Source organism: Aspergillus welwitschiae, assembly GCF_003344945.1.
Source record: "Aspergillus welwitschiae strain CBS 139.54b unplaced genomic scaffold BDQ94scaffold_2, whole genome shotgun sequence".
NCBI lineage: Eukaryota > Fungi > Ascomycota > Eurotiomycetes > Eurotiales > Aspergillaceae > Aspergillus > Aspergillus welwitschiae.
In genome coordinates, this window is record NW_020798696.1 from 1,546,288 (window position 1) to 1,560,753 (window position 14,466).

Here is a 14,466-nt window from a genome sequence, read left to right on the forward strand (position 1 = left end):
GACGCCCATTAGTGAAGATGGTAGTCCAACGTACCATAGTAAAATAGATCGATGCGAACACTACAATACGAGGGCACTAGCAAGCGCAGGCAATTGAAACAGACATTGGCGCAAGACTTTCAGAAGACTGCACGAACAAGCTGTTGATATCTGTTGGGAGTTTCAAGAGGCTTCGAAGTGCATAAACTATCTTCAATAGTTGCTTGTAGATCATCGGATGCGGGAAAAGGGCCCGCTAAGTAGACCAACATTTAACAGCACAATATACGCTTTATAAGAACGACATAACTTCGTCCAACGCGCATTCCAATCGAGTGAGGCCAGCTCCGTGCAAAGCTCAGTGGAATGGGCATTGGCCCCGTCGCGTAGTCTCCAACTCCTTCATAATGTCATCCATACCCTGACGGCCCTTACCTTCGAAATACTTCGGGCCTACGTTGAGATTATCATACCCCTTTGGATAATACTTGTCCCCCTCATCTCCGGGCAAAGGCCGACCAAGCGCCCAAGTCAGCCAGGCAACTGGGCCCCAGCGGTTCCGGAGACTCGGCTTCACATAGTAAGGGGCGGCATCCCAGTTGGTCATGTAGATGCGACCGTTCTCGTTATAATCATCGGTGTAACTAACATACCGCAGAAAATAAGGGCGGGGTAGCGCGAGATACCGCAATGCAAACCGACGAGCGGAGAACAGTAACGAGAAAAGCTTAGCATCAAAAGCTGGAGGAGGGTCGATCCTGGAAAGGGAATCAATCAGCTGGTTGTTCGAGTCCGTGGAATCATTACACAAAGAGATGCACGGCATCACTCACAACATGGCCTTCCGCAAGCGATCGTCCATCATGAACGAGACAAATCTCATTCCAATAAAGTGCAGTGGCTGGGGAAGCATGTACAGCAGCACTGCGATGGTTTGATCGGCCACCTCACGGTTCTTGACATGAGGTACCATGCAACGAACCTCATAATCGTCGCTCCAGACCATCATCTCCTCCAGCCAATGAAGGCCATCGCGAAACCCAGTTTTACCTGATGGGAGGGCATCATAGCTGATATCCAAGCTGTCGCCCAAACTTTTCCAGAAGGTACCGATAGCACATCTCTCAAGGTCGCTCAGGTCCCGCCATTCATACATTTCCACAAATCTAACTGGCTGAATAGCAAAAAGGCCAAGGGTGTACAACATATCATCTTCCAGGATCTTGCCTGAAGCGCGATAGTTGCTGTGGATCCAGCGGGTGCGTGCAATAGAAGTGCAAGCACGACGAGAGGTTGGCGCATGGCCTACAAATTCTTGAATCAGGGCGGCGGTATCAGCGTAGCGTTTGAGGGCCGTGTCGGGCTTTGAGAACTGGGTTGTATTTGTGAGCACTGTCGAGATGGTCGGGATGCCGTATGTCTGGCGTAGTAGTTAGTCGGCAGGATAGGAGCAAGAATAGTATGAAGTAGCCGGGGTTTCACACCCTGAAAAGAGCAAACTGGAGTGATTTGAGGTAGAGGAATGGAAACTCCAGCTGCACCAAGCCTTTTTGTATCTCACAGGCTTCATCATCGGTCATGCGAGATAAAGACTCTCGAGTGTTATAGGGGTATTTTTGGTGCAGCCGCTGTAGATATCGGAATCGCAGATGAGAGACCAGGAACGCGTAGGCCGGAAGCAGCAAGCAAGCATAGGTGACCAATTGCTGGAATCCCAAGCCCGCCCGAGGGTCCGTGTTGGGGACAAACCCCAGGAAATTCCCCGGAGTGAGCTGTGTGGTGTTATCCATTGGTCGCTTATAATTGCTTATTCGGTTCAGTGGTCCATGCGTCGATGAACAGCTAGTATATAGATAACCTCGAAGATGGGGGAAGAGGACTGTTGGAGCATTTTTGAGTCTCTCAAGTCAGTCACACTGAAATGAAATGATCTGCATCGGGCATTAGTCATAGTTGTGAAAGCGACCAGCCAGCGGAGGCACAGATGACCTGTGTGAAAAGAGTCTCTACAGTCTACCAGGTTTGAAGATCGACAATGCACAAGGAGTCAGGCACTTGGTCAGTGATGGAGAGAATGGACACGCTCGAAGAATTACTTTACTTACAGGGTGGGTCTGATGATGATGATGATCCTCGGTGATTGCTCTTAAGTAAGATCTTATTTGCAGCATGTTAAGGTGTGGTTACCCCACCGCACTCCTTTCTCCTACCGTGGTTCACTAACCACATCGATTTCAGGCCTTCCCAGTCAGCAACACTATCTTGATATACTACGAAATTTCATCATCTCTATCTCCAAAGCTATTAAGACCAATACTAGACTCGACGACCCTCAGATCGACTAGTATCACCCTAGCACAACACTCTGTGCGCGCATTACTAATATCACATAAGTCATTGGCTTCAATGCTGTTATGGACCGGGAAGAAGGAAGTTGCACTAACACCAGCCTTGCTTTATAAACCGTAAAGCACACGTATCTTTTGGCGAGAATACATGGAAAATTGTCATGATCCGCCGAGTCCTACGTAAAACTAGTACTCGTTCTGGCAGCCGGTGCAGAGATAGGCAATATGGTGTCACATACGGATGCTTGAAGCCCAGAATGTAGATCCCCACCGAACCACTAGTCGTTCACGTGGACTGCCAGTGTCAACACTGATCCCATGTTCGGGCACTCTTATGGTCGATGGTTGCTTCCGCAATGTCCAGAGTTCATGCATTTGATGTACTGGTTGAAGATAGTGGCATAGTAGCTCTGATACAGATATTAAAGAAGCGGATAAATGGCCCTGATGATCATAGATCCTGCTTTTGAGGTAAAGTAGTTGTACTTCAATCTCACTGCAGCTTAAGTGGTATCAGAAACGTAGCAATAGTGCTGTATGACATCTGCGGAGCCATCGGTATACCTGTTCATTCAGTAAGGGATGTTTATAGGCCCTCTCTACCGTAAGAACGCTCATACACTGTAGGGCATGCAACTTTGAATTCTGGACCAGTCGCCCTTCATTCTTTCTGAGGCAATAACAAAAATTACTCTTCTGTTAAGATAGTCGTTCTTAAATGATACAAACACAATCTTCCTTCCGACTCAGCCATGCTTGCGACTATACGCTTTGGCAAGACACAAGAACCAGTCTGTGTCGAGAGTCATTCGAATCGTCGCGATCGAGTCGGTCAATCTTCTGGTCATATACGGTCTGCCAAGCCATGCCGTCGCGATTGTGGGAATGATTCATGCATGGGTCGCAATTACATTCACAGCTTGCGACAGATCTGCAGGAACGGGATACTGTTGACGACAGCGGAGATGACTTGAGAATGGAGACCAGCACCAACCAGGCAACTTTCATTGATACAAACACCGTAGATACGCGTGCCGAGCAAGTAATTCTCGTTTCGAAGGCGGTTGAGGTTCAACTCCGGTGCTCTGCGCCAATTTAGATGGTCTGCAGAAGCTCGCGATAACTGCGAACTTGAATAAACATCTTACACGGACCCGTGCCTTGAGTGCTCAAGCCCAAACCCACATCGCAGTTTTGAGAAACACTTCTGGAAAGGTTTCGATAGACTTTTGCATCCGGCTGGTTTGAACAATGTGAGAGGTTACTAAGAAGCACATGGGAAGAAACTCTCTCTCTTTCTCTCTATGAGAACTTGGCTAGGAGCTTGAAGAAGTTCAGACCCAGGCAAATACCCTTTATCCTGGAAAACCACACATAATTCCCTGAAACTAATATAGTTGTCATAGAGACCCGTCTTTGATGCTATTTTGGCTGGGCCAATGGATTGGTAAGCAGGCCAAAGTGCTGGAGTCAATATGAGTGACATCCTTGAACTCACCCAGTTATTCCAACCTACAATCATGCGAAGAGCTTCCTTGACACACCGTGGCGCAGTGAGGGCGCTCAAGATACGTCAAATCTAGCTTGGAGTTCCGGGAAGTCCATTGCTGGCTGGCAGACATTGTTCTACAGAGGACTGTGTCAATTCCTCCGTTGAGGCCAGTTCCGGCTTATTTAGGGAGATAGATGCAGATGCAGTAATACCGTTCATGATTTGACGATGGTGCAATCGAACTTGTAGTGACGTTTTTGTTTGAGCGTTGATATCACCAGATATAGTGCGAGACTTGTGCTATGCATTAATTCTGGATATCATAACTCCCTGTCTATATCGAATAGAGTTCAACCCTTCCTATGTAGGAGGTGTTCTACCTTCCATACTAACCGGCCAATTTCCTCAATAGGAAACTCGGCTGTTTGCCTGTCTGGGAAATACTTCCGATGCCCGATACAGAAATAGGTAGACCCCCATTTGGGCAACTGATCTCACCTGACCATGGATGATTACAGAACCCATAACCTCAGAAATCATACCATTCACTCATACAAGGCATCGTCCTGGGACAAAACAACTTCTTCACAATGTGCTTGCTTCTGCTCGGAAGGTAAACAAGGAATGGATGACAATATCAAGATCTAAACAGGCATATGCACATACATACAAAAAGTATTTCCCATATCGGGTGAAGTTCTTCTGCCCCGGGATTCTATTCACAGCAATAGCAGACGGCAAGTTGGTTTAATAAACAGCACATCGGTCCGCTTTACACCCGTCGCTCCTCAAGAAAGCACACAGAAAGGGCCTGGGAAAGCGTCTTCGATACCTTCCAGAATGACATCGACATCTAATCAGCTTACGTATACTCAACGGCCAATTATTTTCAGCTCCAGCATCCTGAATGGCGGAAATGCAAGAGCCGTGAAGCCCAACCCCAGCCAGATGCCCAGATCACACCCACCTGGGATCGCTCTGGAGACTGGGCCAATATAATAGGCTTGATTCTACCAGACAAAAGGTACCTTGGTTAGCAGCAATTCGTGCAACAAGCACATGCTAGTGGGACTGCGTACCATGCCAACGATGGCTCCTACCCAACCGATCAAAAAGGCAGTGCTAGCTGCCACTCCAACCGGGAGCTTAAGCCAATTGTTCCAATCAGTCCAGTCGTAAACTTTCCCTCGGTTGAAAAGTACGTCTTGTTCTACCACAATGGTAAACCAGATAATGACCCAGTATCCAATGAGCGGCATGAGATTCCCGAAGATCTCATACAAAGAGTTTCGGCCTCCGATGGCACATGATGCGTAAATTAGAGTACTGACAGTCGTGAAAACAGGTCGTGGAACTCTGAGCCACATCTCTCCCAGCATCTGGAAATTCAATCCGGTTGAGTACGAGCTGGGGGCATTGTTGGACACAATAGTTAAGACATTGATGAAGGCGCATAGCTTTCCGAGAGGTCCCAGCCGATCATAGCCGGCCATCAGCAGACTTCCCGGCGTACCGTCATAAAGAGACGCCCATTTAGAGTTAATTGCAACACCGCTTCCAAGCCCGGCGCCAAGAAGAAGCGTTATGGCGATCGAGAGGCTGACACCGATCGTGGTCACTGTCCATATCTTCCATCGCCTGATTTCCGGAGAATAGTAAACCTGGTAGTCTGCGGATACGGGTATCCATGACAAGGGAATAGATAGGCAAAGTGAGAAGTATGTTAGACGCTTTGCGTTGATCTGCTCGATAGAACCAATCGTCGGGCTATGGAAATCGAACTGCGGTCCAGCCGAGCCGGTGAGAACGGAAAAGATCAACAATTGCGGAAACCAAGCATATCTATGCCAGAATTGATGGTCAGGATAGTGCTCTGAAACTTGGAAGGGTGACGAGCCATACCTCTCATAGAACTGGAATATCTTCATCCCAAAGGTAGCCATTGCCCAGCTCACCAAGGCAACTATTACTATACCAACTATGACGGATACGACTCCTCCTGATAGCTTGGAAAGCAACTGTCCTCCTACAGTGGCACTCATCATGCCGGTCCCCAAGTTGGTCAGCACATTCAGTATACAACAGACCTTACTAGGGTAATATCCCATGAAGTACCGAGACACGATCTATCAGGAGAATATGGTTGTGAGCCAGGAACTTTTAAATCACGCAAATGGCTAAGTGCAGATGGGCAGGGCGAGAGAAGAAAACCAAGGTGCAAGTGTAGGCCATACAAGTGTGCGGTTACCGCTTCTGGGACCCCATGTGCTCATGTATCCAACTCCCAGACCTCCCAGGAGCGTACCGAAGATGACACAGAGCGCGGCGTCGGTGAAGCTAAGCTTCATTACCAGTGTTCCCAAAGACCCGGTCACAATATTGTTGATTGCCATGCCCATACTAAACCACGTGAGCATCATTCGGAAAGGGGTCGAGCTGGTGTTCTTCAGTCGTTCTTCAAGAGACACGGGCTCGATCCCGCGAGCCTCTAAGCCTTTGATGTTTCTCGCCCATTTTTCGTATCTCGATCCACATGTTGGAGGGGGTGATCCCAGAGCTTGTGAAGTCTCTAGCTGCTCTCGTGTCACACTCCGCAAGGAAGGGGATCTCTGTCTTTTTTCTAGGTCAGAGTCCATGCTGGCTCAGGCGTGCCTCTTGAGGGAGCAGTGTGTGCACACTTTCGCGATCTGTAACAACTTGAACAATGACCTGCTGGGACTCATCAAACTATAAATGGACAAAATAAAGGAAATACGGTCGCCTCACTGGGCATACAGACAGTCGAAAAACCGGAGGGCGAGGATTCCAGTGAAACAACCACTGGTTACTCCGTCGTACTGCATTGACATCACTTTGTTTTCCTGGGCGTGACACCCGCGCTCCAAGACCAGAACAGCATTCCACAACATCAGAGAACTAAATCGGGATACCGACCCCTAACCTGGTTGAAAATACTATGCTTGTACTGATTTGGGCTTAGTAGCACACGTCTACAACCCCGGAGAACAAAGGGGTTGGTATCCGGAAAAGAGCTGGGAGGCACCCGATTCATCAGGGTGTTAGCACCAACACCGTCATTGAGAGATATGCTCAGTGTGTACTGTCCTATTGTGTTGGCAAGGCCATACACCCTTCCGCACAGACAGTCATGTGAGTATGTGTTCCACATACCATGCAGATGATGCCTTATTAAGCTCTGCGATACATTCCTCTGGTATGCACCAGCCACGCAAGGAGACGAAATGCTGTTCAGGGAGAGAAAATCTTGATGCCTGTACTAAGTACCAGCAGGTGTCCATGTGTGGTTTGTGGGGTACAGAGCATAGAAACAAGTGTGTCAGGTATGGGACGAGCTCATGAAGCGCTGATCGGGACCTTGTAGCCCCAGATTTCTAGCTTGCTTCGACCCTTGTTATGTCGCAGAAGTAGTGAGCAGGGTCAGAAGAACAAGGGAGTATGTCACCCATGCCTTGTGATATATTCCCCTGACGACTGCGACAGACGAATACTATTTTGACCAATTCCCCTAAGAGACGGTTACGTACTCGAAACCTCTTAATAACTCCTTGATAGGGCTCTGAACACTGCTGCATGCTCATGTATGATTGACAAGCAAGACCAACTGCCATATCGGGAGGTGACGATCCTTGATTACAGGTGATTCGAACGAGACTGAATGCCACAGCTTAGCATGACTCTATCACCGAGGTAGGCGATATTCCCAGAGGGACATGATTGAATGAGAAAATTATAAGCCATAATGCAATGAAGAATGAAATGCGATATGACTTCACCATCTTCGTTAATATACAACTGCAAGTGACTACAGTTCGCCTGTCAGTGACTGGCTGTGGCCCCTGCCATCATTATAAATCCTACGGATGTCGAGATACTCTCCTCCTCGAACATTCTTTCTTTCCTCTCTCATCCCAATCCAACATAGTACTATTCTAACCACTGTAGGGCTCTGGACACTTATTGCTCGATCAAGCAAGATAGAATTTAATATGTTCAATAAGAATCAAGAAATCAAGAAATTCCAGAAATTATGATCCAATTCATACATCACCATCACTGAGTACCTGGAGCCTAAGGTTTCAATTCCAGGGCTGTATGCACCCTAAAAAGAGCCTCTAACATTCCAAGCTAAACTTACAGAATTATCGAATGCAAGAATCCAATCAGCATTACGGTGTCCATGGGCATCATTCACATGCAATACTCTACCATTACATCTAGCCTACGCACCCTTCACAGCGACCGAGGTATACAACCTAAGGGAAGGCCGTGGCGAGGGGAAGCACTGCCGGTGCTGAGCTTGTCGGCTTTCCACGCTGACCCCTCCCCCCAACCTGCGGTATATCAAGATAACCGAGGAGAATCTCCGATATTTTGACATAGGTATAGCAGCACGGGAACTACTTTCTTCATGCAATATGAATCGATGATCTCTGACAACATGTCTCATTTCTCTCATTCTACTATGTGGTAGCATTTCAACATATTATGTGGGAAGCGTCTTCAAAGTCTCTTTTTTAGACTATCTCAGCAGAGAAAAGATACAAATTTGGTGTTTATACCTGATATTAAAAGACGAAGTACGGCTTGGCTTGAACACAGAGAGATTTGTGTATAATGGTGTGTTCGCCCAGTATCATGTATTCGCTAAGACGGCTGATGCGAATATAAGCTCGTTCTGCCTATGCCAGGTTCTGAACAACCCATATAGGTATAAAATGCTTTCGAGAAGACAGTCTATGATGGTGTTTTCCTTGACTTACATAAAGCCCAGAAGCAAACCCCAATCAAGAAGAGCTAGAGGGCATTTATAGGGTACTATATCGATTTAATCAATCCAAGCTCCAATTCCCTCACGAGAAATTAAGCCAGAGCTCTACGAGGCAAGCACATAACTCAAATTCAAGCGGAATCCTCTGTCCTCTCAGTTTCGGGAATTGTGAGTTAAAACAACAAGACATTAGGAGATATCTTCCCTATGATATTGGACACCTTCCGGGGTTGTATATGGTCTCCATGTCCAAGCTATGTGTCTTGTCATCGTCTGGGTATTTCCCGTTCTTAACACATAGATCCTTAGGTTTAACACACTATGCTGAGTACTTGAAACACAGAAAACCATCTGCAAGCACTCACTCAGACATTGCAAGCAGGTTTACCTCGAGTATTGAGCAGGCGACTCAACATGGTGCCACGGAAAACTACATGGCCTGAACTCCCAGCTCCTTCACGAACAGACGAGGGTTTCCTCAAAAGAAAGAGCGTTACCAAACTTCTGGAAGACCGGAGAATCCCGTGAGCCCTGTGACTCCGGAAGCATTACACATAGCCGACCATGAATTTGAAACAGGTACTTTCTCAACTTAACCCATAGTACCTGTTTGTGAATACTATCAATCGGGCGTGAGGATCCCTCGGTCTTCTTTTTTTTTGGCGCCTGGCTGTACAAAAACAATTAAGCATTGTGCTAGATGCGTCGATACGATGCTATCAAGTATAACATTTGCAATAATAATTGCTCTTTATAAAGAAATCCTTGATGGAGATGGCTATCTCTTATCTGCCATGAGATACAACTCGGCCGATTACTAACAACAAATGTCTGGAATATATCCCAGGACATGACCGCCTGTCTTGAATATGATAAAGACCCGTAATCACCAGGTACTGGCAGCCCTGCACGTATTCAACTGCTGGGCCATAACAGCGACGCCAATATGGAACTGTCTGTTGGACCTCTGCGGATACCTCGTCCTCCTATACTAAGAGAGGGAGGACGCAGGGGAGACTACGGTCCGGCTGGGGGGATATGGCTGCTTGACAGGGGCCCATTGTTCTTTCTATGATTCCAAATATGGTGCGTTGGCTTATGATAAACAATACTCGTCACAGACACACCCACAAGCAGCAGATCAAAAGCGAATTGGTGCTGCTACTTGACCTAGGGTCAACGTACGAATTTGAAAAAGCTAAGTTAAGGAGTCCTTCAAGAAGCGCAATCCCAGGAAAGAGCAAGACATGAGAGTCTACAGGTGCACCGTTCCTTCCTAATTGGGAGGCATATCGGATTCCTCTCCTAAATCATCTCCTGAATCATCTGTCCTCTATCTTCCTGATCATAATCTTTAATATCTAACAAGAATAAAACATCAAGTTCAACCAAAGATGTAAAATATTATTTACTCCTCTTTTGCATTATATATGACCCAGCATCCTTCCCCTGAAGCAGCCGAACATCTCAGCCCAAGGCGAACGCGGCTGATTGGTAGCATGTCAGGACGAAGAAAATGGACAATAGTTTTACCCCGTCTATGAAGGGTTTTACGTCTTAGGTGGCGACGCGGTACGCGTCAGCCAGGAATGGCTCGTCGATCACAAAGATAAGAGAAAGGAAGAGTTCGTATACAGCACAGTCACTATGGATGCCGGTGCGAGGACTGAAAAGCCGGCAAGCATATACCACATCAACAGCGGAACGTGGACCGGGATTCTGATACCAGACGTGACGTTCATTGAATAATAACATCCCTCACAAGGTCTGGAATCAAGACTTCAAGCAACAATAATTTAAGGTCTCACCCTTCTCGGGTGTACTTTCCGCCTCCTTGAACCATATCCCTCCAAATAGATTGAGCTTGAACGAATTAATATAAACATGATTTTCAGTCAGAAAACCGCTGTCTCTGGAACATGGCCATTATTGAAATACTTGTGTTTGCTGAGAGATAATAATTGCGTTAGGCCTAACCATGTAGAATAAAGATAGCGATTTTCACCGATTTTCTCTTTTTGATGTCTATATACGACCCCATTAAATGTCAGTCAAGTTTCTTGTCCCATTGTCGGTCTGATCTGCTTTGCAGAAGACACGGGGTAACAGACTTCCAATGGCAATTGTTGACTAGATTGATTAAGATAGCTGGCTGAAGCACGCCCGATATTTTGTCTTCATATGCGGGTTCATGAGACTGCTTCTTCCCTGTGAAAATATATGCAGAAGAGTAAGATATGGACGATTCACAGGTTCAAGTCTGCTTTCAATTGTTTATGTCTTTAGATAATGTATATAACATAGTGAAAGCGTTGGGGAGGGCGTGAGGGTAATGCAGCAGCTTCAGCTTGCTATATATACGGGTCTCCTTTCGTTAGGCAGTCACTGAAGAGCTGGGACGTCACCTACAGTTAAATATACTAATTGCGGGAATTTCCACTTCACTTACAATTCTAGTTTGCTGCTTGTCTCATGTATTGATTCATGCGCGTGAGTGTCATTGGATAAAATACTTACTGGAGAAACATTTCTGAGTCACCTCGTCTGCTGAGTGGCCATCGATAATAGTTTGGTCAACTTGGTAATATATTGTTCTGACCAAAATCCAACTCAACTTCAGCTATCACTATCAAAGTCACATTATTCTTCCCCTGTTTATCTAGACTTCTCTCCTTTGAAAGGCTGTGACTTAAATCGCCAACCATGATTGATACTTACCACAACGCACCGTCTCCATATTGCATCGGCGCAGTACTGATTATTCAGTCACACACTCCCCCTCCTCCGTTTCACAAGGGTGAAATCTTTCAACAAGGTAGACCACATCGTTCTCTTTCTCCCCTAGAGCTATGTCTCCAGAACCCCCTTCTGCCAGGATCTGACTGTCACAACTTTATCAATATCCGTTTAATCAAGGGGCTTCAAACTGGCCCTCATAAAAGGTCCCAGGTTATTGTTGTAAGATGCGTGGATGACTTACATTCGTCAGGTCTACCGACAGATCAGGATATGATCGCCAAGTTCTATGACCCCCTCTACCACGACCGTGACGATGGCAACCCTTTCCGGGCAGCTGACTATGATTACTCGCACGAGTGTGCCTCTTATAAGCATTTGTCAGAACTACAAGGCTCTGCTATTCCCCGGTTCTTCGGCTCTTACACATTCAGAACAGAGATCGATGGGCATCATCGCCAGATCCGTTTGATTCTAATTGAACGAGTCAATGGTCTGCCCATGAGTCGTCTAGAGGCCAGGAGATTCTCAACAGAGGAGCGTCAGGAGATTATGAAACAGATCATTGAAGCAGAGTCTGCACTTTACGCCAAGGATGTTCTCCATGAAGACTTGCGTCCACGCAATATCTTGATTGAACGGAGTGGGCTGGGAAGAGTAAGGGTAGTCATTATCGACTTCGGCAAGTCTGTTATTGGACGGTCACGCAATCCTTCGAACAGTGAAGAAGAGAGTCAATGGTTTCCTGGCGTCCCAATCAGTCCACTACTTAGATGGAACATCTATTATGGATATCCTAACAGCTTTGAAGATTGGATCGACTGGTCGTGGCAGGAATGGCTTGAGTTTCAGTACAAGGAGACTGAATCCGCGATCACAGATAAGCAACGGCAGATGTGGCCAGTGTATGACTGGATGCTGGAGATTGGACCACATTCATGATATGGTGGGAGACGGGTATGCAATACATGTTCCGAGTCCATGTTGTGCTGATAATCATGTGTCTCGGAGAATGTAACAAGACATGTGAATTATCGTTAACTAGAAGGATCTACTGTGTAATGATTTCTATTGAACCTACAACGCTAACCTTCGGTCCCTAGAGTAGGAGGGACTCATATAACGAGATTAAATTGCACCGTTTGAGAAAGTGTTACTGTAATTATGGACTAATAGGTCAAGCGGAATATCTTGCTTTGATCAAAACACCTACAGGGTATTCTACATCTCTATCTAGTTTTTAGAACATGTAGTTCGCATCATAGTTGAAGAAATCCTTCTTACCGAACGCGGGTCACAGCAATACTACTGGCATTGCCTATTCTCTACCATCAATGTTACCAGCAACAGCCCTTTGATAGCAGGTCATCATCCCCTCCGATTAAATTGAAGTGAGCCTCGGCGTCTTGGTTTCCATTTCTGGTAGTCCCTCCCGACAAGAAAGTAAACAACCATGAAGATCGCGAATGACTCTTGGAAGTCCACTTCATCCTTTACGTACCAACTAGTATCTACGTAGCACTTTGACCGAGACATGCGGACCCAGCTACGTGACCCTAACCTACGGCCCAGCGACAAGCAAACAGACGGGAACGAGAGAGCCAGCAGCCCAAACCTAGCCACCTACCCAATCGAACTTTATTGCTGCGTAGATACAGACTGAAAGAGAAAAAAGCTCTCTTCCAAGCAAGCTGACGACACCCGTGTGACCCGGAGCTTGTCCTTGTGGTGGCTATGCTATGCACATGTAACCATTCGGCTAACGCAGAGCTTAGCATGGGAGACTTGACAAGTCAGGTTGATTGTATGATTTGCTTATCCATACGGAGTAGATACTTAATCCATAGGGGGTTGGGTTCGTAATGGGGTCCAGATAAGTCTTGCAGAGAGAAGATATGATGAGACTGTACACCATTGGGCTGGGCGTCAGGTTCTCGCAAGCTTCCCTAACGGGATCATAACGATGATGGTGGTACAACGGGCAAACTGGGGAGATGGGATAGGGTAGAATAGGACGGAGAGCTCCGCCCGGAGAATTAGCATAACATGACAATAACAATACACGGGAAAGTGTACTGCATTGCACTGCATTACTCTACAGGATTGAATGATAGAGGCGTGATCTGATGTCACCATGTTTACTTGCTGTGGACGTAAGTGGAAATAGGATGCGCCGGATATGAAGTCAAATCAGTCAAGTCCCAACTACTAGACTAATTAAGAAGGAATATTCTTCTAGACGAGGATAATAAACACATTATTACCTCCGGCTAAGCTAAAGCTAACCTTACTTCCCTGTCGACTGGCTTTAGTATGCAGACTAGACTAGTCAGGTTCCCATACATGGATTAGATGGATGGGGGCTTTTTTTTGCACCGCCCCCTTCCTGCCAAGTCTTGTTTTCTTCTTTTCCTTCTTCTCCTGGTAAACTAAGTAGACTATTTACTGGTAGAGAAGTTAGGTTGGGGGTGGGCTGTTCCACAAGTCTAGACTTGTTGGCGCCTCGTCATCTTGCGTCTTGTTGACAGGATATTGATTATCTGTTTTAACACGACCACTTGATAACTTTTATCCGTCCTTTGACATTCATCACACTTTCTCATGTGGTACATGGAATATTCTTTCCCTGGCGAACCCGGCGGTTAGACCTGATGCGTAGCGTGCATTAGCTCGACTAGCCCAAACATTAATGCATCGTCATTAATTTGATGGCTTCTAGTAAGTTACTTAGCGAGTAGACCGATGAGTAGATAGATAGATAGTAGTCTAGATAGATAACTAGTCCAGTTTATCCTTCTGCGCCGCCTAGATACCTACTTTCTTGGTTGATAGATAGTACGTGGTCCGAGTGGAGCCCCTTTCTTGGGGGGCAAGTTAGAATACTTCAAGAGGCAGGTCCAACACCATCACCATCACGATGGATACCCATCTGAGCATCATAAGCCGAGAACGAGAATTACAGCGCGGCAAAGTTCCAGTCTAAGTACCGTTAGTGTTCTGAGGACCATCTCGTAAACGGCATTGGTAGCATTGTAGGTAGATTTAATAGTCATGCCCGTTGCCTCACTGCTGGGTATCCCGTTCCCCAAATGTTGGAGTAACTCGGGAGAAATTGGCTGGTG

The 14,466-nt window shown here is 46.5% G+C and overlaps 3 protein-coding genes across 3 annotated transcripts; 1 reads left to right on the forward strand and 2 right to left on the reverse strand.

Moving 5' to 3' along the window:
* Nucleotides 1–337: 337 nt before the first annotated feature.
* BDQ94DRAFT_165941 (uncharacterized protein) lies at nt 338–1,769 on the reverse strand (the record flags this gene model as incomplete). Its single annotated transcript, XM_026770436.1, has 3 exons — nt 338–737; nt 813–1,399; nt 1,464–1,769. The coding sequence occupies 3 exons, from the start codon at nt 1,767–1,769 to the stop codon at nt 338–340; spliced, it is 1,293 nt and encodes a 430-aa protein (XP_026631876.1).
* Nucleotides 1,770–4,691: 2,922 nt separating this feature from the next.
* Nucleotides 4,692–6,455, reverse strand: BDQ94DRAFT_179774 (uncharacterized protein; the record flags this gene model as incomplete). Its single annotated transcript, XM_026773470.1, has 4 exons — nt 4,692–4,829; nt 4,899–5,661; nt 5,722–5,945; nt 6,054–6,455. 4 exons carry the CDS (start codon nt 6,453–6,455, stop codon nt 4,692–4,694), a joined length of 1,527 nt encoding a protein of 508 aa, XP_026631877.1.
* Nucleotides 6,456–11,617: 5,162 nt separating this feature from the next.
* On the forward strand, nt 11,618–12,286 carry BDQ94DRAFT_165943 (uncharacterized protein; the record flags this gene model as incomplete). The annotated part of the gene is made up of 1 exon (XM_026770437.1): nt 11,618–12,286. One exon carries the CDS (start codon nt 11,618–11,620, stop codon nt 12,284–12,286), a length of 669 nt encoding a protein of 222 aa, XP_026631878.1.
* Between the last annotated feature and the right edge of the window lie 2,180 nt (nt 12,287–14,466).